The sequence below is a fragment of the Sceloporus occidentalis genome, unplaced genomic scaffold, assembly GCF_023333645.1.
Source record: "Sceloporus occidentalis isolate IW3139 unplaced genomic scaffold, rSceOcc1.0.p SCAF_50, whole genome shotgun sequence".
Taxonomy (NCBI): domain Eukaryota; kingdom Metazoa; phylum Chordata; class Lepidosauria; order Squamata; family Phrynosomatidae; genus Sceloporus; species Sceloporus occidentalis.
In genome coordinates, this window is record NW_028317030.1 from 4,352,894 (window position 1) to 4,380,029 (window position 27,136).

Here is a 27,136-nt window from a genome sequence, read left to right on the forward strand (position 1 = left end):
GTAGCCGGGACAACCAGCGGGGACCCTGTCCTGTGGATATACCAAAACAGGAGTGTTTTAATCACTCGGCGTGTGCTGTGCTGCAGAGTACTGCACCAATCCAGAAAACGCAGCTTCGATGTTACAGCAAAACACGTCTCGCAATGCCCCAGGGGCCACGCGCAGGTTATCGGGGGCCACTATGACAAAGTTCCGTATAACAAAATATATGACATATCTGACAATTTCCTTTTAACCTTCCATATAACAAAACTCCTTTTTACATATATCCATACAGCCAGAATAATCATGATAGTAACCATGGTAACACAATCATTTTAAAATTGATATTATTGAAACATTCTGATCCTTTTCAATCCAAAATTGGATAATTAAAATTATTCAGCATACACAACATCACAGGCTCTATATAGTACCATAGAAGTGTATAAATCGAACTCCTAGATTGTAAGCTCCTTTGAGCCGGGCTCCCTCCCACTTTTTGTTTTCTTTAAATCCAGATGGCTATGCGATCTACTGCTTGTTATGTTCTGTTTACATGTTGTACAGCGCTGTGGAATATGATGGCGCTATAGAAATCAATAACTATCGAATGCCATTTTTTTATGGGGGGATGCCTATGGCTACCTAAACTGCAGGGCTTCATTAACAGCATGGTTACCCTGCACAATGCATAATTTAATTTGTGTATAATGCATTAACAGTATAGATGGTCACTCTTGTATAAAATGCATTATTCATGACATACTGTATAACTTTCTTCTATATGTGCATCGTTTATACCTATAGGGTAATAATATAATATATTACCTATAGTAATAATATAATAATAATATATTACTTTACATTTATTTATATAGCGCCAGCAGATGCCGTGGTGTTGTTACAATAGAGGGCAGTGAAAATATTTAACAATCAATTTAAAATAAATGCAATAAACACACGTTAAAAAATACAGGTACAGACCCAGCTTACAAACAATTGAATCGTCAGTGTGCCAGGGAGGGAAATCATAAAGGGTGCCAGGGAGGGAAATCATAAAGGGTGCCAGGGAGGGAAATCATAAAGGGTGCCAGGGAGGAGAATCATAAAGGGTGCCAGGGAGGAGAATCATCAGAGACTGCGGTACTTGCAAGATGTTTATATAGGGAGGAGGGCAAAGCCTTCTACTTAAATGGAATGCTATGGGAAAAAGTAGCCTAAATGTAAAATACACACTGGGAACCAGTAACAAAGAAACTGGTTGTATTTCAGATCCCTCATCAGGACATCTGTTTGTGATATATAGACCAGACAGTATATAATGGGGTATTTGTGATAAAGATACTTACAATTGCTATTAGATCAATTTGCTCCAATAAATAAAATAATAATAAATACACACAGACCTTATACAATGAGCCAATGGCAGTTGTGTATTTATTTAGTATGAATTAATACACAAACTTAATACGTATATAGGAGCCATATGTCCTAAAGATGAATAAGAATTCGCTGGGAAGCTGTATAGAGGTGATCGATTTCTAATCAATGATCTTAATTACCTCCAAGCACAAGGCAGCCTGGCTTTTCAAGGTCAAGCCATCCATTCTCTAAATCAAACCAGCAGGGGTTTAAAGCACAGACCTCATGCAACTTATTCTCTAAGCCAACACACAATGGAACGTTACAGACATCGACGTATCAAGAGACAATTAAGCAACTAATTAAATACATTGTATCACTAGTTTCACCGGATCCTTTAAAGCAAGAGACGAGTAGGGTAGGTTCGGGGGATATAATTACCTTTTTTTCTGGGGTCCCTTTCAAAGATCGATACGAAAAACACACAGAAAAAAAATTAAGGTTATGTTTCCCTCTGTCGCTTATAGGAGGCGAACGAGCCACAGATCGCCAAGAACACTTTGACAACTAGGATAGGAGAGCGCATGCGCGCGCAGCGGTCTCTGGGAGTTGTAGTCTTTTTGGAAGCTCGGGCGCATGACTGCTCTGTGTATGTTTCCAGGGCTGCAGTGCTGACCCCGCCTACTACACGTCAGCTGATACAAGGCAGTGCTGCAGATACGAGGGTATCAGGGCAGGTGATCTGTAGTTCTCCCTTCCCCTATACATTTTGAGATGAAAAATGTCCATTTTTGTCAAAAAGCACCACGAGAAATATGTAGTTCGCAGTGTATGTATTATAAAAGCTTTAAAAAAATTGCATGTTGATTGACATTACTGTTTTCCAAGATGTTCTGCAGTAGCAAAGTCCTATGCTATTAAGAGTGCAAATAAATATTTGTGGTCGGGTTGGATTAGCATTAACAATGCTAATGACAGCGCTGCGGAATACGATGGCGCTATATAAAAAAAATAATAATAATAGGAATAAAGTGTAACTAGTCTCCCGAGTGATCGGCAGGGAAGAGCAGTCATCAGGGTAGATGTATTTTACTGTTTATATTGTGGGATGGAGGCAGGGCCGGCCCGACAATGGAGCCGAGTGGGGCAACCGCTCCAGGCGGCACTTTTGAAAAAGGCAAGCCCTTTTTTTTTTTTTTTTTTTAAGCCGAGAAGACAGAGAGAGGGGTGCTGAGTGGTTTTATCTTACCAAGTTGTCAGTACCCGCTCGGCGTCCCTCTCTCTTTCCTCTGCGAGCCCTCTAGCTCGGTCTCGGTACCGGCGCCAGAAGATTACTTCATTTCCGGCGCTCAGCATTACAAGCCGGCACCGAGACCGAGCAGGGAGACTCGCCGCAGGACTGTAAGTTAAGTAAGGGGGGGGGCGGCATTTTAAACTTCGCCCCAGGCGGCATTTTGTCTTGGGCCGGCCCTGGATGCAGGGGTATATTACCCCACTTTATCCACAGTCGAGGGATTTTTAGAAAAATATACACTATATGGACACAAGTATTGGGACACCTGACCGTTACCCCAACAGGGACTTTTATGACATCACATTCTAAATACATAGACATTCATATGTAGGGGGACCTTTGCAGCTATAACGGCTTCAACTCTTCTGGGAAGGTTGTTCACAAGATTTTGGGAGTTTCTGTGGGAATTTTTGTCCCTTCGATAGTAACAATCTAGACACAGATGGGTCTTTATTAACCTCAGGTCCAGGTGCTCCAGACATGTTCTTCCATACCAAGCTGGAAACATTCTACTGCTTTTTTTTAGGTCAGGGTCCTTCTACTTATTGTTTCAGCATTGGGAACATTACACGGATTGTTGTAATCCTTATCCTTTGCACTTATCTTTTCATTTTCGTACATTCTGTACAGAAACAATCCCATGACCTCTGATATTTCGAATTAAATGTAACCTGTGGTATTTGCTTCACATAAAACCAATGATTACATTCAGCTGTTCATGTTATGTTTGGAATTTAAGTGCCGGCGCCGCACACTCAACGTTTCAGAGATGCTTCCCTAGCAACCAATCAGATCGCAGAAGCGAGTTATTCAACATAATCCTGAATACTTTTCAGTTTTATTCGCCTCGTCAGCTTTATGGATTCAAAAAAAAAGATCATTAGTGCTGACGAGATCAAGTTTGGAATACTTGAAAAAAAGCAATTCCTCCGATGCAGTCAAATTCAGCCGTAGAACTGAACCAAAGGGGCAAAATCAGAGAGTTACACCTAGGGGCAAAAGGGTATTGGGAGCTTGGAACAGTTTATTGTCCCCGAAGTGTTTAAAAGAGAGCACCGGACCTGATTGGAACATACCTCCCAAGTGTCCTGGGTTTCTTGTTTTACTGGCACAAGCGTCGTGGGCCAGTTAGAGAGATCTTCTGATCTCCCCTGACCAGCCCAGGGAGCTGTAAAACCAATGGAGGTCTGGGCTGGAGCACAGGCGGCCATCAGAGCTCCTATGTGGCCACCTCATGATGCTCAGCAGTTGAGCGTAGGAAGATGGCTCCTCGGATAAGGTAGACAGGTGGCCATGTTTCAAGCCCACCCACCTATGCCTCAAGCCCCCTCTCCTCCTCTCTAGCTGCGCCTCTCAACACAGGGGTCCCAACTTGGACACTTGAGATATTGGGAGTTATGGGTTGGGAGCAAAGATGAGATTGAGGGGCAAAGTTGGAAAAGTGGTCGCTTTGGTAGTGGTAGAATGGCCAGATCAACGTTTTAAGACTTTACACCAGAATTACCGGTACTTTGCATACATAACCCACAAATAATCAAACGCAGGTTACGTTACCGTAGAAACTGTTGTGTGCTTTAACTTTTCCAAAGTCAGGAAACCGTACTGTGCAAAAAATAAAACCGCCGGACTGCGCCATGCATTAAAACAATAATCTGCCGTAGTGTCCCTTTAAGAACACCCGCCATCTATGCGTTTAGGGTTCCTTATTGAGCACGATGGCGCATGGTACCATCCATACAATACCAGAATAGTATGGGGCTGGGGGGGGCTACAACAAATAAAATAATTCAGCTGCTGGTACGTCACATGCTACTACATTCATTTATACCCACGCGGCGAAACACGCCTGTGTTATTCCGCACCGACAGATTCCCCTTAAAACCCATGATATAAAAGCTGAGCATAGTGAAAGCTCACAATGCCTACAGATATTTATTTATTTTTTTGTTAGCGTAAAATAATTCACAATCTTTGTTTTACTATGAAAATGTTTAATTAACGGCAAGCTGCTCCGCAATCGGGACTCAGCCCACGCTTAGCAGTGTGTCACTTAACCCTTTCAGTACCGGTGGGTGCACCATATATCCCAAGCTACACTTTTGCACATTTCTTTCGGCACTTAAAACGGCATTGTGTATGGTACCAGGGATTTAAATACAATTCTATATGATATATCAGCTCTTCTATATACGTACATACCCCCAAACCAGCATGGCCACCCGAATAGCCACCTTGCAAATCCAGTGAGTCCCACCTGATTAAGATCCTCTCCTGTCCTGCATCAGCAATCTAGTAATTTATTACCTACAATGCTGTGAAATACATTTGTAATAATAAAAATACTAATAATTAATAATAATAAAAATAATGCTTCCCTTTCGGTCTCTGGGGAATTTGGACTGTCCCTATCCTTCGGATATAATATTTGAATTATATCTTTATGACTTGTTGTAAAAACATTTATATGATTTTATTGTTCTGTATGAGATCCCGTTGTAAAAAGGATTTAAAAAAAAACATTTTAAATCACATTGCCAATAAAACTAAGAGAAATTAAGATAATTGTTACAAAGAGGATGTCTTCTAGTTTTCTATTATTCTGTTGCTGTCTATCGGTGGAATGTGGCAATAAAGATTAGGTTGTAGTCTCTATAAATTAAAGGGGAACTGTCAAAAAGGTTTCCTGTCTTAAAATTCGTTACCGTATTCTCCCTGTATCCTTACAAAGGCTGGATGATCGTACCTGGGAACTCTTCGGGTTTCAATGGAGACTCCGGGAGAAGAGCTGCTTCTCCAGCTCGACACCCGAATCCTCAGGGTCGCCCCACTCCCCGCCCCCTTCCAATGGGGGTGTGTGCTGCGATGTTGTGCGGAAATGCCCACTGACCTCAGCGGAATCGTCCACCGACGTCAGTGGGCAGTCCTGGCCGCGTCCTGCTAGGGAAGGCTCCGGGTAGCCGGAGCCCAGAAGTTCCCAGGCACGTTGCATAAGTCAATCAACAGCAATCAGCAACTTAAAAGTGAAGAGATAAATAATAGGAAATAATAATTATGCAGAACAATAAGTTAAAATGGCTAGCCTCATGATATACGCATACCTGGGAACTCTCCGGGTTTGACATGGAGTCTCTGGGTGATGTCCTGCTTCCTCGGGTCAGTTACTTCTTTCTCTGAGAAGGCGAGGGGCATTTGACCACGCCCACTTCCCACTTATCAAGGGCTGTATGGGGCTAGCCTTGCATTGCTCCACCCCCAACAAAGCCACTCCTCCAGAAGAGGGAGAGCTTTGAGTAGCCTACCCTGGGAAGCTCCCAGGTACCGTTTACACGTACGATGACTTTAATATCAATATCTTGCCTGTTTAACCTGTAAATCCCATAACATGGGTTTATTTAGTGAATAGAACCGTAAAACATAGACACTAGTGCCAGATCTGGTCTAAATTCAAGTCATTTATATTTATAAATATTTATATCACTTCCCTATATATGATGTCCGACGACTTCTGATTCACCTTGTTCCTTATCTCCTCCACATATGTGTATATAATGAGAGAGAGAAGGGAAATCTGGCCACAGTAGACAGCAAGCCATGTGCCTGTCCGCCATGATGGGGATGGGCAATTGCTACCCCTTTGGCACAGATATATATATATATATATATATATATATATATATATATATATATATATAAATGGGCTAGAGAATTTAGCCAAGTGTTACCTGTTGTAATTAGTCATCGAGAACGGAAGACCTAAAATCAGTAAATTGGACCGTGTGTTGAGCGTAAATGCGCTAAGGAAAGCACATTAACCCTTTACTGTTTAATTGAGCTCATTTTTGGCATAGTATCAATGAAAAATGAGAATTGGGAAAATAACCCAGGATTTGTAGAAAGGTTTCGTGCAATTTCTTTGTCCTTGACGTAACAGTATCTAGAAACGCCGGGGACGCTGCTGCAGCTGGTGGGGCCGTGGAGTCAGCTCTCACAATGGAAATCTATACAGCAGCCATCTGCAGCGAACCACGAGCAAAAATAACTGCGCGCCCGTATCATTTCCTGCAGAGCAATCAGTAGCAGCGGATCCGAGGAGCAAAGGTTCGAGAACACGAGCCGCTTTGGTCAGAAACGCTGACGGCGTCACAGCCATAGCTCGGTGTGGCAGACAGAATGGGATCTCAGGCTGAGTCACGGAATACGTTCGTTTAGTTCTCTCATCTGGAAATGTTTTGCGGTCGGTAAAGACCAATAACAAAATAGCATCATGTCTGAGAGGTCCTTTTTGAGCAGATCCCATGATCCGTGCCACCCATAGGCAGTGGCACTTAGGAGGGCCCACGGTGCTGCTGCTTATTGCTCTCCATCGGGCTTGTGGACAGCAGTAGCCCTGCTTGCCCCTTCCTAGGTGCAAAGGAGACCTACAAATTCTTTTTGCCCTGGGTCCTGTAGCCCTGCCCATAATCATTCCCCGGTAGGCTATTGTTACAATGGTTTCATTTGCTCCTCTTCAGGTGAGTTGCCCCTTCACGAAGGGGCTGGGGTAGCCACATGAAGGGGTGGAGCTAGCAGCTAAAGCCTTTAGTAGGCATGGTAAAGGCAGGGAGTGGGAGTGGCTAAAACCACCACCCCTGTCTGGAGAAAGACTAAACTGACCCAGAGACCCCAGAAGCAGGGCTTCACTCAGAGACTCCAGGTCCAACCCAGAGAGCCCCCAGCGCTGCCTGTAATCAATGATTAACTCGACGTTATTTTTCTGTATCACTCATCTATCATATTGATTTATTATTAAATCCAAGTACATCAAATTGTTTAAAGCAAAGTGCTAACTGAACCTTATGTGAAATAGACTATGGAATAGAATGAATATTCCCTGCCCTAGTTAAAGTATGAAGGTTTCCTGCTCATACCATCTGTTTAGCTTTGGAAACAAAGAAAATTGAAGGTAAATGATATCTTGTTATATTTCTTAAAAATAATCCAATATACCTTATAATTTAAAATTGTTTAGAGATAATGGTTTCCCTGACACTCCGATTTAGATTACGGGTTATTTTTATATATTAGCCAAATGCGGAGAGTCCTTTAAGGAAGACAATGCTTTGTTGTACAAAGCCCTGCGGAAGCCAAATGTCATTTTATCCTAAGTCTGTACACCTCTTAAAGCCAAGTAATACAAACAGTATGTGCCAACCTGTTTTCTCATGTGTACATAAGGAACATGGGCGATGTCAGAGGCATGTACAAAAAGAATGTAAATAAAATGTACATGCTACTGAGAGATAACCAAAGGCTCTCCTGCCTAATCTACTACGGGACACTTCGCAGCAAACATGGACTACCCCGGTGTTTAGGGGGTAATAATTCCTTAAAGGGGAACTCTAACCTCCCTGCCCAAAGTGTATTTTTTAATGAAGTATTAGGTGTGTAAAAGTTTTGAAATCATTGATTTGTGAATAATCACCGACCCAAGATCCTCTTGAACTCTTTTACTTGCGACCTGGAAGCCAGCAAGAGCTTGGAAACCTACAGCAATGATGTCATTACCAGACCCGGACTGACCATCTGGCATATCGGGCAAACGCCTGGCGGCACGCACTCACTGCTCCAGCGTGCGGCCGCCGGCTGGATATGCCTGGGCGCACGTAATGTGAGTGTAAAAACGCTGTCACTTACGTCATCAGACAACCGCTGGCCTTAAAGTGCCAGGGTTGATACATCATCGCCAGTCCCACCTTGGTCATTACATAAGCATGGCGTCTAACTTTCCATATAGAAGCTGTGTATTGGCCAATCGATGTGTTTCGATGTTAAAACATTCTTGCGATAAATTCAATGTTTTTGTTAATCATTAATCAGACCCAGACTGGCCATCGGGTCCACCGGGGAAATGCCCAGGGGGCGGTGCCTGATGGCATCTCCCAAGTTTACTGATGCAGCTGATCTGATGCTTTGGTGTGCTGGATACAGACAGCCACACGCATGTCATTGATCGTCTGCTGGCCTTAAAGTGCCGGGGATGATTTTAATCCCCAATCCGTCCCTGGTATAAATTACGTGTGTGTGTATTTTGTAATAAATAGGGAATATTCAGGGCTATAGCTATGCTGTGAAATTACCCCATCTGTTTCCCGTTCAAGGTGAGACGTCGGCAAAGATTCTGCTTACATTTTGCAGCTAACTGACCATTTTTACAAAGAGGACAATATGTTTCTTTGTGGAGAAAGTGCAGACCTTTGGCAATTCCCCGGTAAATTAGTTGAGTCTGAAATTCTGGAGAGAATGAGCAGAATTTTAGAGTCTGGACGGTCATTTGAAACCCTGTTTTTTTTAGCTGTCTTTTGCTAGGGGTTCTTTGAGCTGCACTATTTTGGGATACCAACAAGATAATCCTAATGTTGATCTTATATATATATATATATATATATATATATATAATTCCTTCCAAGCTTATTGGGTAGAAGTATGTGGTTTAGATGGAGGATTGGAGTGACACAATTGTAGCTGGTGATAAACGGGTTGATTTTTGCCTGGTTTAGTAAATATGGAAAGCCACCTGCTGTCAGTCTGTGTTTTCTATGGCTACTGGGGCCATACGCCAAAACCCTCTCCGAGCCAGTACTGGTGCTGACTGGCAGTGAGTATATGATCCTATCCATATTTATATACTTGGGAACTTTCTAAATGATCTGACCCTGAGACCCTTTAAAGGTCCATCATGCAGATTCAATGTCGCAACTCATGAAATGTGTTAAGTAAGTGACACTAATAGTAGTCCTCACAGAAAGCTTGATTTGTGATTATTTAAAGATAAATGTAATTCATCAACCTGCATTCAAGCAGGAATATCAGCCATAACATACTGGTAGCAAGGACACCAATTGGGAGTCCTCTCCATGCTCAAAGCATGGACTGTGTGACCCTGAGAATTTGCTCCTTCACCCTGAGATTGGGATAAAAAGCCTGAGACTTCCCAGGTATGTATATTTCACCTATTGTTAAGCAGACATTGTACAGATGGGTAAGGAAAAAGGAGAGAACTATAGTACAAGAAATTGATCCTGTAATGCTGGCACGGCCACAGGCTGCCACCGATCATACCTTCCACAAGGTTAACCTTTTTTGCTAAACGTATTATTTATTTAACAAACATTTATTTCCTTTTCAGATAACAAACATAAACTGACAGAGAATTACAAAGCACCGCAGAGCAAATCGCTGCTTGGATTGCTGATACCTTAATGTTATCCAAAAGAAAGATGGCATCCAAGACTGCCAGTTTCAGGCGGCCCAACGAAGGGCACGAGCTGTGAGTTGTTTTAACTCATGAATTAACGAACAGTTCAAGCCATCACTACGAAGGCACATATGGAAAGAGAAATTACCAACAACTATTTTACCGGGGATACATGACTGTTTGATCCCACTGTGCAGCGCTGCGGAATATTATTATTATTATCCTTTATTTATACAGCGCCAACAGTTTACGCAGCGCTTAATACAATACATAAATTCAAGGGATATGACAAGACAAGAATTGACAGACTAAGACAAACCGATACATTTGGTGGAGAGAGCCCTGCTCGCAAGCTTACAATCTAGATGATGGCGATATAATAAACATTACTACTGCTACAAACAATTATAATGACTACTACAAGTAATAATAATTATAAATACTACAGGTAATAATAATAAATACTACAAGTAATAATAATAAATGCTACAAGTAATAATAATAAATGCTACAAGTAATAATAATAAATACTACAAGTAATAATAAATACAATACTACAAATAATAATAATAATAATAATAATAAATACCACATGTAATAGTAGTAACATTTGAGATAAACCCTGCCTAAAAAAGCACAGTCCACTAAGCGTCGCCTTGGTAACACGACCCCAAGCGCAATTCACTTCCGGTGCGCGGCCGCATGCTTCTGACGCAGTTACGTCATACGCACGGGACGTTCTGTCGTTGGGAACTGAGGCTTCTCTGACCTGACAGCAATAATATTAACGCGAGTTATCGGTCGCGGGCGGGATTCTGCGTATTCTGGGATCTCGCATGGCGGCTTTAACGTCCCGGTGCGGTGTGTGAGGCCCGGGCCGCGCGGTGTTGGCTGTTATTGTCATTATAGTATCGGAGGAGGCGGGAGGCGACAGGCGACATGTCGGAACCGAACAGCGCTTCCCTGCAGCAGATCCTTGACAGGTGAGCGAGGTCTACACGCTGCAGGCTGCTTCCAGACCGGTTTCAGAGCCCCGGGGAGGTGGTAGGGGACATTCATTGTTTATATACGAGGGGGGGGGGCGATTAAAAACCTAATCCTTTATCGAGGCCTTTTTGGATGAAGTTTATTGATCCGCCATAGAGAAGAATGTAAACGTAAATAACACCTGGAGTGGTTTCTTCTGAAGGAGAGACCTCTGAGGTCTGTAAATTCATATTTTTCTGTGCTGGCCCAATCTTAAACACTCCCATTTATTACAATGATATGCATTTTCCCTAAAATGCACCTCTGGAAACGGATGAATGTAGCTGGGTTGGGGCCAATCATTTTCCAGCGGGCCCTCTTTATTCCTACTTATTGATTTGTGCGATGCCGTTATATTGCGCAGCGCTGTGCCGACCTTTCGACTGCCTCGTAACCCACGTCTGATATTTGCTATTATTGATAAATACAAAAAAACCCTCTACTTTTTATCTGGACGCCATGGAAACCCAAACACGGGCGATAAACAAGAAGACAAGGAGATCTATATAGATTTCATGTATATAATATATATAATTAGCCATTTTTAACCCTTCCTTAGTGCTGCTTTTCTGGGTGGTACTCACCGGTTTGATGATTTGCAAACATGATGTCTTTTCCTGGTAAAAGTAGGATGACTGTTGGACTGCTACTCCCTTCATCCCCAGCCAGCAGCAGATTAGCCTCCTCGGCAGTGACCTTTATGATGTCAGCGTATCATTGTGCAGCGTCATAGCAGGACGACATGTCGCTGAGCATGATGGGTTTGCAGAAACCTCGCATCGAAACGTTCCTTTCCGTTTTGGGGATCGATTGTTCTTTCTTTTAGTTTATTGGGGCTTTTCCTTTCACTTTGCTTACTAAATATATAGATTTTATTACATTATTAATTATTTATCAATGATCGGCTTAATGCCAAACTAAATTTATGATTTTTTTTTTCTAGAATAAAGTGATCATTTGGGTTTTTGTATACTTTATTTTTTCTGTTGCTCTATTTTCTTACTATTTTCGTAGAAATGTATTTGGATAAATTACTAAGTTGATAGAAACTTAAAACGGATGTTCTTCTCATCCACGGGGTGCGGATATTAACCTCGGTCTTGATTCTGATGATGGCGTTAATTGCGTTATGACATCACGGCAGCTGCCGTGAGATGTTGTCCGCCTCTCTGCCGCAGAAAGATGTATTTATTACCCAATCTATAATATATAGGTCCTCCATGTAGACAATGTTGATCGGATTCCTTGTTTCGTGGTGTTTTATGCACACAATGTGTTTTTCTGCCATTCTTGTTGTGTACAGGATAGATGCTGCGGCGAGATGCCACATTTTGTCATTATTTTTCATTTTAAAGGAACAGCACAATTTGGGGCTCAGAACAGCTTTTCACGATTTTTGTCTGCGTGGCCTCATCGCTACGTTGTGTTAACTTATTAAATGGTTGTGCGTCGCTGAAGTGTTAGTGGCCGCGCCATCCTGGCGCCGAACCCGTGTGTTAAAACAGCACATATCAACGAAAGAACGTTAAAGAAGAAGAAGAAGAAGAATATATATATATATATAACACAAACATCTGACTGAGAAGCTGTCCTTCTCCTCTTTGGTCTGACATGTTTTGCCACTGATTGCCAAGCGATGTGAAATATTGCTATGACTTAATACCGCCTGCGATCACCTTGAGCTTTTTATGATATTAAAGGAACGGTGAAAAAAATAATAAAAATAAATTTTATATGTGTGTGTAAATGGCATTGGAACCCCATTGTGTGCTATAGGAAACCCATTTATTATGACGAGTGTTTGCAGGGGAGCTAAATATTTAAACTCCCTGACCTGCACCCTGGCCCGTGACGCTTGCTGTACCGATGATGGCACAGACCGTGATGCTATGAAGGAAAGAATACGTTCTCTGTGATCTAGTACAAGTGGAATCACACGTTCCATCTACCGCATTGTACAACGCCGCAGAATATGATGGCGCTATATAAAGCACGTCATTGCGTTTAGAACACAGCTGGTGTTCGGATCAGAAGTCGGCCCCGTCGGATGATGTGTGTTCTGGATGAGCCGGATCCTTGGGAGAGAGCTGATAAAAAGAAACCTTGATTTAGCCTCCCGGGCTGTTCGGTAGATAGAAGTGATGTCATTAAGAGACTTTCTCCTCCGACGTACATTCCCAGCAAATGCCGCTCTCCAGCGAAGCTCACGTGGCCTCCTGTCCCATGCGGGACGATAGATGTTCCTTCATACTTCCTATTGTGACACCTTGATTCTTGTGTTTGTAATTCCCCTGGAAAACATGGAATGGCTTCAGTGTCCATCATGGCGACCCATAAACTACTAATTCGTATGGATAGGATAGAAGCAGTTAGATGAGTCCATGCTTTACATGACACTTAAGGCTGTCACCTTGTTACGTTTCATATCCGTTTGATTTGAAGCATTTAAACCCAAGCCTGAGGGTTGGTCACCCGAGGTCTTAGTCGTGGCAACGAAGACCATCCTGAAGACCGTTCCATGTACCCGATGGTGGTTTATGGACACGGGGATGAGCGAAGGGTTGTGTGGAGCTACCTGTGTAGAAGGCTTATTAAGAACATTTAAGTTTTAGGCTTTCCAAAGTACGTTGGAATTCTTCTCTATGACTCTGTACAGCTTGGGGGTTGTTGTCGGAGTTTCATGATGTCCTGGCTGGAAATCGCTGATGTAGCGGAACAAATGCTTCCCTCGGGTTGCAACTTGCGTGATGGCCGAGCTTCGTACGTATAATACGGACGGTTCCATATCCCTCCCGGCTCCTCTAAACCTGATTTATAAAAAGTGTCATTATTCCCTCTGCCCAAGTAAAGATGATCAGCCGTTTTGTACCTTGTGTGTACTTGGAAGCTGCGACAAAGTCACGCGGCTTGGAGGGACGTAGGACACGGATGAGCTGGTAGGGGATCCGCGTCTAAATTAAGGTTGTAACTGGACGCTACCGAGTAAAGTGTTTTGATGGCCGCCCTGTTCCTCTGCATATCTCTGTGGCGGGTTACTTCTCATTTGAATCTTTTTCACGTACTCTTGCTGGGTTGTTGCTTGAGGTTAGTCGGTGGAGCGTTGCATGTGCTTGATGAATGTTCTTAGAACGCGAGCGATGACCAACCCGTAGTAAAGGGTATGAAGCTCCGGAGGGTTATAAGGGCTGGGCAGAAAATATCTCCAATGTTTCTTTGATCGGAACATAAAGTGGGTTAGGTACCTTGCGAAAAGTTTTTGAAAGGTGGTCTTATCAACATGGCAACCAACCGAATGTTTCTGCCGATCGGACCATCCCATTGGCCGCTACGGCTGGAAAGGCCACTTTTCCAACTTTTCTGGTTGATGTATGACGTTGGCGTGTGAGCCGCCTGTTGGTATTAAGGTTGTGCGCCTAGCTGTGAATTTCTAATGATCCGCTATGTACCGATCCAGGCATCTTCATGGACATCAGAGCACCAGGTTACTGTAGCAAGACTTCCAACCAGATTCAACCTAACGTGCAGGTGAAAGGTGCCCCCGTGAGGCACAAAGAAAATAAACAAATTCAAACGATTTAAATAAAAGATAGGGGGCCAGCGCCCCCAGAATATTGCTTTTAGCGGTCTGGGCTTCTCTCCTCCATTCATGAGATGGTGCTTGCGTGGGTCGCTGGATCTTGGCGTCCAACCTGCGTCCCTCCAGCTGTTGCAGGACTACATCTCCCATACTCCTCAGCCAGCCCCTTAGCTGAAAGAGCATTAACCCCTTGATGACAATTGCCGGTCCGGGCACGTCACCGAAAATCGTGACGATTATGACAATTGACGTGCCAGGACCGGCACGTCTTTAAACGGGTGAAAAAATCGATCCGTGATCGATTTTTTTCACTCAAACGGTGTTGCTCTAATGCCTCGACATCGAGGCATTGAGCAACACCAAAAAAAACATTCCCGCCCCCCCCCCGATCGCTCCTAGGAGCAAATAAAAAAACATGTTTGAAAGACTGCACGTCTTTCAAACATGGCGGCGCCCGCCGCCGAAAAACGGGTTTAGGAAGCGATCGCGAGTCGCTTCCTTTGCTTAGCTGGTGTTGCTAAGATGCCTCAGTATCGAGGCATCTTTGCAACACCTGTTTAGCAAAGGAAGCGACCTGCGATCGCTTCCTAAATGCTTAACTTACCTTCCCGGTGCCGGCGTCTTCAAAACACACGCGGTGTTTCAATATGGCGGCGCCCATCAAGCCGGGGGCGGAGCCTGCTGTCATCATCGGGGGGGGTGTTGCTGGATGTCATGGACATCCAGTGAATAACACCCCTAGTGGTCAATCACTCATAAGAGTGATCATGATTTGATAAATCAAAGGCAATGTTTTCTAAACATTGCCTTTGATCAGTATTGATTCTAGTGAGGGAGAGAGACAGATCAGTGTGTTTTCTGGTATTCTCAATAATATATATATATATATTGATCCAAAGGCTCTTATAAGAGCCACCCATTTAATATTAACCCCTTCATTGCCATTGATCACTGCATAAACAGTGATCTTGCATAGTGGCAATTGTTTTTGGGGTTCTTTTTTTTTTACATTTTTTTTAACTTTTTTTTTTGTACTTTTTTTTTAGGGTTTTTTTTAATTTTTTTTATTAGAGCCATTAACCCTTTCCTTCCCCACTATTTTTGCTGCAATTGTTGCCATGCAGCGGTATACGGCTGAGGAGGCATGTTCCAAATTTGGCCCTTTTGCCCCCAAACAATCTGACAAACCCATGCATGTGGGGTATCAATGTACTCAGGAGATGTTGCTGAACACATATCGGGGTGTTGTGTGACAGTGACATATACCAGGAGCTGTAATTTTACACCTGAAGTACAAAGTATGTTTAAAAAACAGCAAAAACAATTACTATCACAAACTTTGACAAGGGTTGGTGGTAGGATTAGTGCATGGAAAGGGTTAAACTATCAGCATCTAAAATACCCTGGGGTGTCTAGTTTTCAAAAATATATGGTTTGGTGGAGTAAATTTAATTTGCTGGCTTCAAAGATGCCCCAAATACCACATGGAGACAGAATTACCAGATTCAGAGAAAAATGGCTTTGAAATAGCAAAACGCTACTTGTACTTATTGCCCCATAACGTGTAGAAGAAAGCAAAAAAACATAAAAACATTGGGTATTTCTAAACTCGGGACAAATAGTAGAATCTATTTAGCAGGTTTTTTCAGTAGTTTTTTATGATGAATAAAAGATTTTTCAAATAAAAGTGAGAAATTTTTTTTTTTTTTCAATTTTTCGTCATATTTTATTATTTTTATTATAGAAAATTACATCATATATAAAAAATTATGGTGTCTGAAGAAAGCCCTTCTTGTCCTGAAAAAAACAATATATAACTTGTGTGGGTTCAGTAAATGGGTTAAGAGAAAATTACAGCTAAACACAAACACCGCAGAAACGATAAAACAGCCATTGTCACGAAGGGTACAAAAAATAGAATCAGCCTTTGTCACGAAGGGGTTAAGGGAGATGTAGTCCTGCAGCAGCTGGAGGGCCGCAGGTTGGACACCCGTGGTTTAGGGTGTGTAGCGTTCAGATAAATCAGCTCGGCGTGAACTACTAATACACTAATTCGATGCCTTGGGTGGGAGCCGAGAGACTTGGTGCTCCGTAGGAGGCCGCGGTCTGGATCTACGGCAGGCTGATGGGGTTGAGAGGCAGGAATGAATCGGTAAGGATGAGGAGTCACCGAGGAGGCGATAAAAGAGCCGTGAGACGCAGAAACTTTGTTCTGCAGCTGGCACTCGCTCCTCTTGAAGTCCTTCCACCCGGATCTGACCTTTTAATCGTTCAATGAAGAAGTCGGTGCAGCTGTTACTGAGCTGCGTAAACACGGGCTCTGCCAGGGGAGCTGTCATCCCGCCAGCGCTGCAATCTGACACCCCGGGAGAACATTCTGGCATGGCTGATAACGCTGCTACACCTCGCAGTGCCGACGTCCCCCTGAAGATGAGCCCCATCATAAAAGCGGGGTTTTCAGTTTTCGGTTAGTAGAATTTTTTTTGTCCTAGGCCACCGTGTGCCCGTTAATGCATATAATAGTCCCTTTAAATTTAAGTATTGCCCTCCCAGCTATTTTCCGTATTCGGCCGTGCGCCTCTCTTTGCGGTCGATGTACTTCCCACCGGTCAGCTCCACTTGCTGGTTAATGAATGCCACGGGAAGGGGGTCTGTTCTCTTCTCTCCCTCCAGCGCATGCACAGAAAGTGTTCCCATTCATTTCAGTGCCAGCGCTTCCCTGCCGCTAATCAGAATGCTCAGAAGCATTATTACACGGACTTATTCTGCGGAAATAACTGTTAAATTGTAGGATTTGTGGCGGTGACTCGCGCTGTTGTAGCTGTTTGCATGTCTGTATTCTTACCCGTTTCTGGTGATTTACATCAGTCCGGTAAGCAAAACACCGATTCCTTCTCGCTAGCTGTTCTTCCACGCCATGTTATTTCCAGCCGTATCTTATTACACCCCCATAGCAGGACCTCTGCCCTCATCGCTCGCCCGGCGAGCACCGCGTTCTTATCTAGCCAGCTGATATAAATGCACGCTATTTAAATGTTTATTCATGCGGCGCAATAAACATTTTTTATTGTCGGTAACAATACGCTTCCCATGGATTCCAGTTAGATAGCCGCGTCCCCGCTCGGCTGGAGAAGTAGATGTTATCGTCCTTTATTTTTGGAAACCCACGCCTTTTATTCTTCATGGAAGGAGAGACTTTTCTTATTCTTGGGAAATTCGAGTTTTTGTTTTTTTTCCCCCTCCACGCAAGAGGCTTAAACTTTTTTACGGTCACACTAATATATTGTGGTTATTAGAGAGGGGCGCTCCGGCCATCGCGTGCCGTTTGAGGCGTAGGGTAGGTAGGAGGTCCCTTTAAATGTATGCGACGTGCCGGCTCGGCGAGCGTCGCGGGGAAGGTCTAACAAACTCCCTGGGCTCGCGTGGGGAAGGCCCTTCCACGGATCCTATTTAAAAAGGAAACCGGGGCTTTGTGTGTAAATGTGGCACAAACGGCGTTAATCATTCTCCTGCCTTAAGTTCTCTCCCATCTCCTCCCCGACCCTTACCAAAGACCTTGGGAAGATATTAATTGGTAATATTCGAGGTGCACTCACGATTAAGCGTGCCTGATCCCCAATCACGACGCTCCCCGAGCCAGCGACCGGAGGCGAGTATATCGCGTGTCTGGCATCTCCCGCGCGTAATATAGCTGGGGGTGCGGAAAACGCGTATGGGGAGATTCTGCAGAATCCCCCCACATGCATTTGCAAAAGCAACGCCATAATAATTTAAAAGGGACCGCGCATTTAAGTCACATGATCGCCGGCGCGTCCCTTCAACCTATGAATCATTCCAGCGTCGCCATCTGCGATTCGAACGCAAAATATACCTTTTCTAAAAAAAATTCGTATTTGAACCCAATGCTGAAGCCGAAGGGACAGCGGACAAAACGTAACAAAGCACCAATTTGGGAAACCCCTTTTCTTTGTGAACGTTTTCTCCTTCATCCATGCAAGGCAAACATTTAAATCTTGTGTCCCAGGTGACATCCATGAATAACCTCCTTTAATGCCTGCTAGATTGTAAGCTCTTTGGAGCAGAGCCCTCATTACCCCTTGTTTCTGTAACTCGAGTTACGTTGTTTACTACTTGCGTCGTGTTTACCCATTGTACTGCGCTGCGGAATATGATGGCGCTATATGAAACGGTGCGTGATAATATTGGGATGGTCGTAAAGCCGGGTCTAAGCGTCTGACTCGGATCGTCGTGCGACGCTGACCCGTTCCAGCCGGGGGATCGAGGTCGTGTTTTATTCAAAGCAAGAAAATGGAGAGTCTGGCGCGAGCCGCGCTCCGAGAGAGAAAGCCGATGAGAGAAACCGGGGGACTTCTATTCATTAACCATACGAGGGTTATCACGCGATTCTCGCCCGCTGTAAGGTTTAACCCTCTGGCCCACAAAGGGTGAAATGAAGGTCGATCTAAAGAATAAAATGTGTACGGAGAGTTGGTTTTAACGGCAGAATTATTTAACCCTTAAAGGGGATTCCCACCATTTCTTTCTGGATAAAATATAACCCCCCCCAGCGCTGTATACAGTAATATAACCCCCAGCGCTGTATACAGTAATATAACCCCCAGTGCTGTGTACAGTAATATAACCCCCAGCGCTGTATACAGTAATATAACCCCCCAGCGCTGTATACAGTAATATACCCCCCCAGCGCTGTATACAGTAATATGATGACCCCCCCCAGCACTGTATACGGTAATAACCCCCAGCGCTGTATACGGTAATATGACCCCCCCCCAGCGCTGTATACGGTAATAACCCCCAGCGCTGTATACGGTAATAACCCCCAGCGCTGTATACGGTAATATACCCCCCAGCACTGTATAGGGTAATAACCCCCCAGCGCTGTATACGGTAATATGACCCCCCCAGCGCTGTATACCGGTAATAACCCCCAGCGCTGTATACGGTAATATGATGACCCCCCCCCCCAGCGCTGTATACGGTAATAACCCCCAGCGCTGTATACGGTAATATGACGACCCCCCCCCCAGCACTGTATACAGTAATATGACGACCCCCCCCAGCGCTGTATACGGTAATATGATGACCCCCCCAGCGCTGTATAGGGTAATAACCCCCCAGCGCTGTATACGGTAATATGATGACCCCCCCAGCGCTGTATACGCAGCATTGAAATACACCTTGTTTTATCTTTTTTTTCCAATATACCCCGTTTGACAGCAACGGCGGCTCCAGGTCGGCAGATAGTCGTGTGATATTTTGGGTGACTTTCACCGAGCTGTTCCTTTATGTCCGTTCCTCCGTAGGCTTTCATTAGTCAGAGTCTGATGGCGTGATTAAGACTCAGGCATTCTATTGTTTCCCACAGACTTATGACAAGGAGTCCGGTTCTTTGTCTGCTAGATAACTGAGCGAGAAACTTTTGGAAACGGATTTTTCATCTGATGTTAGTAATAATAATAAAAAAAAATGGTTGTAGTTCCCGATTAAATGGAGAGTTGTTGTGTTTTTAGTGACTTTTTTGGGGGGATATTAAGATTTGTTGTTTTTTTCTTTCCATCCAGGAGTTGCTGGGTATGCTTTGCCACCGATGAGGACGATCGGACGGCGGAATGGGTGAGACCGTGCCGGTGCCGAGGCTCCACCAAATGGGTCCACCAGTCTTGCCTTCAGCGTTGGGTGGATGAGAAGCAGAGAGGGAACAGCACCGCCAGGGTGGCCTGCCCTCAGTGCAACGCCGAATACTTAATCGTCTTCCCGAACCTGGGTAAGCGGAGCGGGCGCTGCGTATCTGTGCCCACACAAAACTGATAGGGATTGGAATCGTTTATTTTAACGCTTATCGTTTTATTAACGTAGAAGCCTTTCGGATATGGAGATTATCTCTATGTGCTTGAGACGTGACTACATGTAAAAGAAAAAAAAAACCCCACACGATGAATATTTTATATAGCAGGTATACTATTTGGGTCAAGGATGGATTAAAATGTGACTGTTTTAAATAAGAAAAAAACATCTTCCCCAAAGCCGAAAGTGGATATCGCTTTTACCAAATCCTTCTTTTCGCGGTTTTAGTGTCTTGGCAGCAGTCATCTCAACTAAAAAATAAACAATGCAGTGAGCTTAGTGATGTCATCGTGATGTCATACATAAAGGGGTCTCTATCCATACTGCACTCTGTAAAAAAAATTAAATAAAATAAAAACATAAATCTAAAACAAAAGCCAGTCCCCCCCCACTTTCTACCGTTTCAAATGGAAGCCCTATTTATTTTCTTGAGTGTATGAATTGTGCGGGTCCATCAAACACGGACAAGGGGGATCTTAATTAAACACACATATGGTAAAAAGGTAATGTAATTATGGCGCTAATCATGCTCTTGTATGTTTGCGGTCCGGCGCTCGTCGGTTTGTTTATTCTCCGGCGTGTTCTCTGTCAATACCGGTAGATCCGGAAATCTAAGCCTAAAACAACTCGGTGTCTCCAGAAACACAGCGGCTCTCTGGGTCCTTTTTAAAGAGGAAACGTCTCGTCCAGATCATCCCTAATCCCAGCGTTCGCTTTCTGTTTCTACGGCTGTTTGGGCCGTTAGTATAGCTGCCAACAGTCCCCAATCTGCCAAAGGCAGTCCTGATAACAAGCGACCGGCTGTCCATGGAACTGTAAACGCGTTAGTTGGTTTTGCCAGCTGTGAGTTACAATAGAACTTGTTCCCTCCCGGTATGCCAGGGGCCGTAAAGTGCAATAAGGGTCCTTTTTCTGTCGTATTAAGGTGGGTTTTTTTCAGCTCTGCTTGGGGGGGCCGAGCCTGACGGAATCTGCTGTTCGCTGGCCGTTTGTGACCTTGAGGAAGGGATGTGCTTGCTGAATAATGAATAATAATAATGTTCTGAGACATGAATGTAGTGAAGGGGCAGAGAGGATCTTATATGTATGTAATTTATATATACGGTGTAAATATATATGGATATATCTATATATCAGTCTCCGCTATTTGTAACCCGTAAATATTTTCTATCGTGTAAATTATTCACTGTTTTTGAAGCAAGTTGCTGGCAGGCAGGACGGGGCAGTTAGGTGGGCCGGTAACCGGGGGGCTGTGTGTAAGAAGTGGATCTACTAGTGATATACTAAGAAAACCGACGTAAAATAAGGAAATATAGAAAGACGTGAGAAGCGCACCTGATATATACTGACTTCCGTAACGTGCTTGGATTACGGACCCTGTGTTTGCTTTTAATCTCACCAGGTCCCGTCGTGTACGTCTTGGATCTGGCGGACAGACTCATATCCAAAGCGTGTCCCTTTGCGGCCGCCGGCATAATGGTGGGCTCGATCTACTGGACGGCTGTCACGTATGGAGCAGTCACAGTTATGCAGGCAAGTCTGTCGTTTCTTTCTTAGGGCGCGGGGGTGTTGTGTGTGCGGTGCTTGTGCTTCCGGACCAGTATTGGATGCTTCATTTTACTTTATCGCTTAATTATGACAATGCATGGGAAATCAGACCCCAGAGCGGGACGGATCCCCCGAGTCTGCCAGCCGAAGCCTTTTAAACGCAGCGTTATTGTGACCGTTCATTCCCAGCTTGGCTACGTCCCATCGTCTTGCCCTTCTTTCTTTCCTTCCTCCCTTTTTTCTTTTTTACTTTTTACCCTTTCCTATATTCACTGTTTGAAGAATTTTGGGTCACATTTTTACAGGGTGGGGGGATTATTCTATATAATATCGGAAGTTATCGCTTCCAGTCTGGGATTGCCCCGCGTTGCGTCACCACTACCCGGCAAAACGATTCCTGATTAACAATTCACCAAAATAACTCGGAGAAACACGTTACGGGTCCAATATATGCAGAACGTGGCAGATAATGAAGTTAACGTGACTGTGTTATATATATATATATATATATATATATATATATATATATATATATATATATATATATGAGCCTTTAATGTCATTCAGAGTCGCCTCTATACACGCGAAAAGAAATCACTTGAAACCACTTTGATGCCCCCGTGACGGGCACTTCTAGGTCACTTCAGCTTCCGCAATGGCTTAGTAAAGCCAAGTGGCTCAATGTCCCCGACTCCCCAGCCCTTCCCCCATAACTAACATATACTAGAACACACTCGCTCTAACACTTACCGTGCGTGGAGCGGGGTCTCACAGCGGTGTGACACGTGACCCCTTTGAGCCTCCATAATAGGGCCATCCAAGTTCAGACCAGCCCTGGTTAAAGAATTGGGAGAAGCCTAGGGGCCGTTGCTCCAGTGCCAGCCCAACCTGGTTGAAATCACTAACTTTCCTGTGAATAACCCCAAAGGCTCTTTTGATGGCACTCGCGTCGCAGGAGGATACAGGGGCTTCTCTAGCTGATGTGTGAGAAACCTCTCATAACGGTGTCCTCAGTCAGCTTTCTGCCTGTTCTCTGAAGATATAATCACGAGAGCCGGAGGTCTGAAGCTGGAGGAGTCGCAGCTGTGCCGATGATGGAGTCCTGAAGCCAGCGAGACGACGGCCCTTCTTACCACGCAGGAAACGGCTGAATGGAGAAGAACCGACCAGCTTCTCAATTTGCCCTCCTTTCATTTCAGGGATTAGCGGCGTGAAAATATGACCCGTTAAACCTAGTCGTGTGTTGCCGCTAGTGTGCGGCATGAGTGTGAGTGGCCATTTGACACGGAGGTCACGTGTCCTCTACTTCTCATCCCAGCAATAACCATCGTGTCCGCCTTGCACCAAGGGGCGATACATCATGAAGCCGGAGTATTGTCCCAACTTAAGCCGCGTTCAGCTGCTCTTGTGACAATACGCGGCTCGTCCGAGGATGTTTCTCCCCGTTTGCGGCATAAATACGTGATATCGTTGCATGTCCCGCGTTTATTAAGTGATTTATGACCCGTTAATAAGTTAGTTTTGACAAATGGCGGAAAAACCACGAAGATAAAATGAGAATGTATTTTAAATACATGCTTCGGAATTCATGATGTTTGTCTGACGTGGTTCTTTTCTGCCGTCGGCCGCCACGTTCCCGCGGTAAACGTCCGCATCCAGTCTGTGGATTCGAGAACCTCTGTCTGGCGGGAATCCAGAAAAGGCTGAACGCTGCAGCTGGCAGGAGCAGGAGGTACGGCTCGACCCGAGATATTAAAGCATTTCATGTTCCTGGGTGGCTGTAAAATGTTTTATGCGTCCATCCTTTATAATCCATAATAAAGATGCAACTGGATATGTCTCGGTGCCGTTAATAAAAATGCATACACAGAGTGCGTGTACATGTATGTAATATGTATATAATTTACACTACTTATGAAAAGTTTGGGGTCTAACAATCAGTCAGCCTTTTAAACTTAAGCTTGGATCAGCGAACACAACGTGCCACGTGGAACACAGGAGTGATGGGAGTGATAAAGGGCCATTGGGACACAGGAGTGATGGGAGTGATAAAGGGCTATTGGAACACAGGAGTGATAAAGGGCCATTGGAACACAGGAGTGATGGGAGTGATAAAGGGCCATTGGAACACAGGAGTGATGGGAGGGATAAAGGGCCATTGGGACACAGGAGTGATGGGAGTGATAAAGGGCTATTGGAACACAGGAGTGATAAAGGGCCATTGGAACACAGGAGTGATGGGAGTGATAAAGGGCCATTGGAACACAGGAGTGATGGGGGTGATAAAGGGCCATTGGAACACAGGAGTGATGGGAGTGATAAAGGGCCATTGGAACACAGGAGTGATGGGAGTGACAAAAGGCCTCTGTATGCCAATGAAGAGATTCCATTAAAAATCAGCCGTTAAAACATTAACTCCGTCTGCGCTGGATTTCTGATCGCTGTGTGTATATATATATTTTCTGACAATTACAAGCCTTTTTTTCTTTTCTTGAGAGGGCCAATTTTTAATAACTATTTTTATTTCTGCTGTAATAGCGATTTGCAGTGTGGGAGCGGATGTGGATTAATGTCGCCGGATTATATTTTTTTTACATTTTTTTTTTTTATATTTAGAGAGTAAATTTGTTTCGGTGACTGAACCACCAAACCCTAAATTCCCCTTTGTTTAAAAAAAAGACAAACTTTTTTTTTCTCCCTGCTAGCGGGTAATCAGACTATGTAAAAAAAAAAAAAAAAAAAAGCTCGTTAGTGATGATTATCGTTGTTAATTAACATCTGTGCTAATTATGTCAATGTTGACTTTGATTTTCTGCCAATTCCTGCGGCTCCCGTTGTGTGTATTTGCATAGGAAATATAAAAGTGATTTCTCGCAGGGGCCGAATGATTGTTTTCCGGGTGCTTTGAGATTTTGGCTTTCCTGCGATCTGTTAAACTCCCTGACGTGGGATGTACAGCGTTGCAGGCGCGCCGCGCTTACGTTGGGTTTCAGTACAATGCCTCCTGATAATGTACCTGCAGTGTGTCATAAACTGTCATTTGGAATTCTGATACACGACCGGTGCAGAGCCCGAAGGGCGCACGCTGACCAGGGCAGCTCCCATCACTCACAGGCAGTTTTTTTTAAGGTGTAAATTTATATATATATATTTGTTTTTTTCTCAGGTTGTCGGCCACAAGGAGGGACTGGATGTCATGGAACGAGCCGACCCGCTCTTCCTGCTGATCGGCCTTCCGACCATCCCGGTGATGCTGATTCTGGGCAAGATGATCCGCTGGGAGGATTACGTCCTGAGGTTGTGGCGCAAATACTCCAACAAGCTACAGATCCTGAACAGCATCTTCCCAGGTACCGACCGTCTTAGACTCGGGTCACCCCGTGGGCTTCCTTTATCTTAGTAAATTGGGGTTAACACCGGGGACCCCGCTTCCCAGAAATTCATGTTGTCTTTTTGGAGACTCTTGGCGTGAGTCCAGCTGGCGGCTCCATACATTATTATACGTGCGTATTAACCGACACCCCCCCCCCAGGCATCGGATGCCCCGTCCCTCGCGTCCCGGCTGAGGCGAACTATTTAGCGGATCACGTCTCTGCGACGCGGATCCTCTGCGGGGCTCTGGTTTTCCCCACCATCGCCACGATCGTCGGCAAACTTATGTTCAGCAGCGTCAACTCCAACCTCCAACGGACGATTTTGGTGAGTTTTACCGGCTGGTTCTTCGCACGTATTCAGAAATTCTTTGCCGTGAAAAATATACATTTTAATTCTGCGGCTGCTGCGGTGGAAGCAAATTCCGGAGGGTGTGATTGGTCACTAAAGAGCTGCCAGCTGACCAATCACAAACTTCAGCTTCTCCGGCGCCAACAATTTCCTCGAGTAACAAAGTGAAATCCTAAAAATGCGTTCTATTTTCACGGCCCTTACGATTACTTCATGATGTGTTTTTATTCCCTTTGGTTTATAAAGCGCCATCGCATGCTGCGGAGCCGTACAACGAGCTCGTTTTCACGAACCCTGTTAACATATTTTGCTCAGCATCGAGTTACTTTCCATAATGTGGGGAGAATAAGAATTGTATTGTGATCGGGGAGACGTTTTATCCCAGCAGCATCTGCTCCGGCGTCATTAAAGCCCAGTCACACGCTATACGAAGCGCACGGCTTTCTTCCGTCCTCGTAATATACGTTGAGTTATACATTATATAGGACGCGCTCAGATCTTTACGCTGGAAAAAGTCTGCTGGCGCTCATAATAAATAAGGGAAGTGAGAGGGTTAAACCCACAACTCTCCCTTTATTGAACTTCTTTGTATAACCACATCGATCTATAGTATAATCAGAAATATAAGCGACATATACTTTGTGTTAGAAGAGTTACACTTTCTAACGGTGCCACTAATTACTGATTATTATCCATTATCATTTTTTTATATATATTTATGTATTATCATATTTTTATATAATTTATTTTATATATATATTATATATATTTATATTTCATTTTTTATATGTATATATTTATAATTTATATGTGTATATATTTATGTTAAAATATATAATGTGTGTTAGTTAAGAACTGTAGCAAGAAGCCCGCTTTTTACGTGTATCGTTCTGTGTGTTTCAGGGTGGGATCGCGTTTGTCGCCATAAAGGGGGCTTTCAAGGTTTACTTCAAGCAGCAGCAGTACCTGCGCCAGGCTCATCGGAAGATCCTAAATAACCCCGATCCAGAAGAAGTATAAGATGGCCGGATCGTCGCCCGCACGGCTCCCGCGTCGTATTGATTTCCTCGTCGGTGCAAAGTAATTCACTTCATTTCCGATAAGCTGCTGCCCTCTGCGATTTTGGGTTTTTGTATGAAACGTAAGGCGGCGCTTACACGGGGCAGCGCCAGGCCGGTATAAATAATCCCAGAACCCCCCCCGGTGTGAAATCACTTTCGTCACCGTGGAGATTGAAATATTTTATTCCATTATAGTGTTAAATAATATTCAGCCGTAATTTTTTTTTTTTTTAAACACACTGGACACTTTTACAAGGTTTTCAAGGTAAGGATTATGAATAAGGGAATCTTCTTCTCCTCCAATCCGTGTTGCTGCCAAATTGAAAACGCTGATCAGATTTAGGGATCCGTAGATCGCCCAGGTATGAAATCATAACGAATCGTTCGTTATTTTTTTTTTTTTAATTATTTTGGGAAAACCCCACCAGTATACGCACGCTGCCCTTAGTTATCTACCCCTTTTG

General features: G+C 44.1%; 1 protein-coding gene across 1 annotated transcript; it reads left to right on the forward strand.

The window, feature by feature from the left end:
* The first annotated feature begins 10,811 nt into the window (after window positions 1–10,811).
* Window positions 10,812–26,631, forward strand: LOC149288674 (E3 ubiquitin-protein ligase MARCHF5). The gene is made up of 6 exons (XM_089491542.1): window positions 10,812–10,855; window positions 20,058–20,260; window positions 21,743–21,873; window positions 25,055–25,238; window positions 25,421–25,587; window positions 26,515–26,631. Exons 1-6 carry the CDS (start codon window positions 10,812–10,814, stop codon window positions 26,629–26,631), a joined length of 846 nt encoding a protein of 281 aa, XP_089347668.1.
* Window positions 26,632–27,136: the final 505 nt, after the last annotated feature.